The sequence below is a fragment of the Sinocyclocheilus rhinocerous genome, unplaced genomic scaffold (genome assembly GCF_001515625.1).
Source record: "Sinocyclocheilus rhinocerous isolate Xijiao unplaced genomic scaffold, SAMN03320098_v1.1 scaffold1717, whole genome shotgun sequence".
Classification (NCBI taxonomy): Eukaryota; Metazoa; Chordata; class Actinopteri; order Cypriniformes; family Cyprinidae; genus Sinocyclocheilus; species Sinocyclocheilus rhinocerous.
In genome coordinates, this window is record NW_015660014.1 from 107,814 (window position 1) to 111,159 (window position 3,346).

General features: G+C 43.6%; 1 protein-coding gene across 1 annotated transcript; it reads right to left on the minus strand.

Moving 5' to 3' along the window:
- Nucleotides 1–727: 727 nt before the first annotated feature.
- On the minus strand, nt 728–2,835 carry LOC107724802 (transcriptional repressor scratch 1-like). Its single transcript, XM_016533854.1, has 2 exons — nt 2,373–2,835; nt 728–1,537 (listed from the first exon to the last, which is right to left on the minus strand). The coding sequence occupies exons 1-2, from the start codon at nt 2,485–2,487 to the stop codon at nt 813–815; spliced, it is 840 nt and encodes a 279-aa protein (XP_016389340.1). The 5' UTR covers nt 2,488–2,835; the 3' UTR covers nt 728–812.
- Between the last annotated feature and the right edge of the window lie 511 nt (nt 2,836–3,346).

Here is a 3,346-nt window from a genome sequence, read left to right on the forward strand (position 1 = left end):
GAAAAAACTGCTATAGGTAATACTTTATTACTTTCAAAAATACCATGCATTATGATTATTGCTTTATATATTCTTATGAGAACCCCTAGAAATATTGCCCCCTGATACTATCTCTACATTTTGGCAAAATTATAAGCTTTGTGGTATTGGCATAGATTTCTTTTCTTTTTGCATGCATTAAGTAGGTATACAAAAAATAATACAAAAAAAAAAAAAAAAAAATTTTTTTTTAAATCATTACCATGGATCTAAATGCTTTGGCATGTTAATAAGACTGGCATAACCCAAAAGGCAACATTATTGAGTAAGAAAAAGGCCAAATGAATCATTAAAATAAATAAATACATGAAAATCACACTTTCAGTGCATCATAGAGAATCATACATCCTAGATGAAGTAATAGAATCTGACAAACAAAAAATAAATATATTAAAAAAAAACAATATATAAATAAATAATTAATACCGGTTTACCTCGATTGTGAATACGTTTGGGCCACTTGCAGCAGTATGATAACATCCACTGACAATACAAAAGAGTTTTATTTTAATGAGGAACATGGTGTCACTCAAACCTTCATTCGATGCAAGTCATAGTCAAGTACTGCGCAGCGCCGAGGTGAACTGTCTGAACGTTATTTGAGGACATGGGTGCTGAAGTGCATGCGAAGGTTCCATATTCCTTTAAGGTCAACTTTACGAGAAAAAAATTGTGCTATTGTTGGGTTTAATTTTGATTGTGAGACATAACTGGGTAAGATAGTGTAATCATCCTAACATTTGAGGGGGGAGTGAGCACTTACAGACCGGAAGTCACGACTCGACGGACGCAAGCGGCGAGAACGCGCCTTTAAAGCACGCCGACTCGTAGTGCTTGTTCAGGTAGGACTTGAGCGCGAAAGTTTTGTTGCATCGCTTGCATTTGAAATGCTTAAATGCGGAGTGGGTCTGCATGTGCGCCCGCAGGTTGGAACGGTCAGCGAACGCTTTTCCACAGTGTGCACATCCAAAGGGCTTCTCGCCCGTGTGAGAGCGCATGTGGCCCTGCAGTAGCCAAGGTCTGCTGAACGCTTTCCCACATATGTCACACTTGTGCTTGAGGTCATGGGTAAGCAGGTGCATGGCCAGGGCTGGCATGGACACGTAGGCTTTCCCACATGTCGGGCACTTTTTGGCCATCTTGCTGTCCAGGCTCCGGTGTGTCTGTTTGTGCCTGCTCAGGTTGGAAGACGTCGCGTAGGTTTTGCCACATTCGTTGCACGTGTGCCGCTGGAGGGTCGGCGAGCCACCGAGCACTTTCCGACGGGACCTGCCGTCTGTGATGAAGAACGCATCCACAGTGTAACCTTCGCTCACTGCGTTGTCGCCATTGATGTACCCGGACGTGATCTCTGACTGTGGGCTGTCAGGCTGGTCCGAGTCAGGTGCCCCATAGTCACTGTGGTTGCTGTCATAAATCGGTCCTGGAGAAGGTACTTTAGTGCCACCGTCAATTTCTCCATCATAAACGGATGGGGAGATGTAGTCACTGATGTAGCCTAGCGTGGAGAGAACAAGATCTTTTATTCAATTATTCATATTCACAAGGGAATCGGGTGAGGACAATGGGGTTTCGGCGATGCGATGGCCACTTTTCCACTCAATTTATCTCCACCTTGGCAAAGGCGACCGGTGACCAGATTCTGCCAGTGCTCTTTGAGATTCATTATGTGTTTAACAAATTCAGCATTTCTCTTTGAATATAATTAGACTTAATGACCACTCACTACAGGAAATTTCTAATAGAATACGTGTCAGCTTGACTTCACATTATTCCAGAGTTATTTTAGGACAAAACCGTGGAGCTGTGAAGGATGCCACATTTACTATGGACTTACAGTATGAGCACAGATAGCACTTTTTTTACAGTGGAAGATTAATTACCCTCCTTCTAAAGGCACCACCATAAGCAGTGTGCTGTGTGCAGCTGCCCTAAGCGTTTCTTTGATTTGCAGAATAAACAAACACCTAAGCTCATCTGGAAGTGACTGGGCTCCAAGTTGCTGAGAAGTTAAGCGTTGTTACCAGTGGCAGATATTCATATGGCTTGCATGTGAATGTTACCATGCCTTTTCAGTGATGGAATCCCACTAATTATGTTTGCATTCCCATTATGGTTTCACATAAATCACAAACAAAGCCACGGGGGTACTCCATCCTGCTACTGGATATCTACTTTCCTTCCTGCAGAGTTTAATTCATAAATGAACAATAAAAACCATGCTTAGCAATTTCAGATGTGTTTGATTATGGCTGCATCTAAAACTCTGCTTGTATTAGGTTAAGGAGTGCTAAATAAACCGAAAAAGCGCATAAGCATTCCTTTGCATTTACCTTTGTCGTGTATCCGAAAGCTAAGATCGGTCCTGGACCTGCCGTACGCGCTCTCAAGTTCAGCGGATGAGAAATCATCTAGCTTCACCTTTTTCACCAAAAAAGACCTTGGCATGTTTAGAGCGCAGAGCGGAAAGCCTCTTCCAGCACGTTATCCTCGCTTTATCCACAGCAAAATAGAAGAGTTGGTCCAGCAGGGCTGAAAGTGAAACACCTGAGAGTGGGGAAAGACGCGGAAGCTCCGGCGCTTCAGCTGTTCACGAGCCGTTCCGTACAGACGAAATACAACTTCAGCACTGGACAGCGCGCGCGACGGGAGCAGCAGTTCCGCCTCCAGGAGCCCGCGTGTAGAGTGCGCTCAGACCCAAATGGAAGCGCTCCAAAAATGGGCTGCTTTAAATGCGAGCACGTTTCCGGAGGAGCTGTTATTAATGTTGAAGCAGGGAGAGAGAGGTGTCCGCTGCCGTCTCTGCTCGCGCGGGGTCGGTTTGATATCTGAGCTCTGCTGATCAGCTGCTGGGATTTATACGCGCGCGATCAGGTGGGAGATGGAGATGGAAGTGCTTAATTTCATCCATCAGAAATCTCCCGGGAACAAAATTGGACGAGAATGATTTATTGATGCTGTTATTCGTCTTTCCGTCTCATTTTTTTTCTACGTTCACGGCGCCCGCCATGTTTCTGCGGAATAAGAATTTATTGTTGTGAAAAGTCTAGTTACGACAATCTAATGAGTTTCATCCAAATCACATATTTTTGATACGTTGTGTGTGTGTGTGTGTGTGTTTAAGAATAAAATCATTTTACAGCCTTTCTTTCCCTTTTTTTCTCTAACAGCAAATCTATATGAAAAAAGCAGTAACACCTCAAACTTGGCCTGTTCCTCGTTTCCCCTGGTCTTTTTCAGCACCTCTACTCTGAGAGCTTGCACAAAATACATTGGACATTCATAGACATCTAGCCTACATATATAT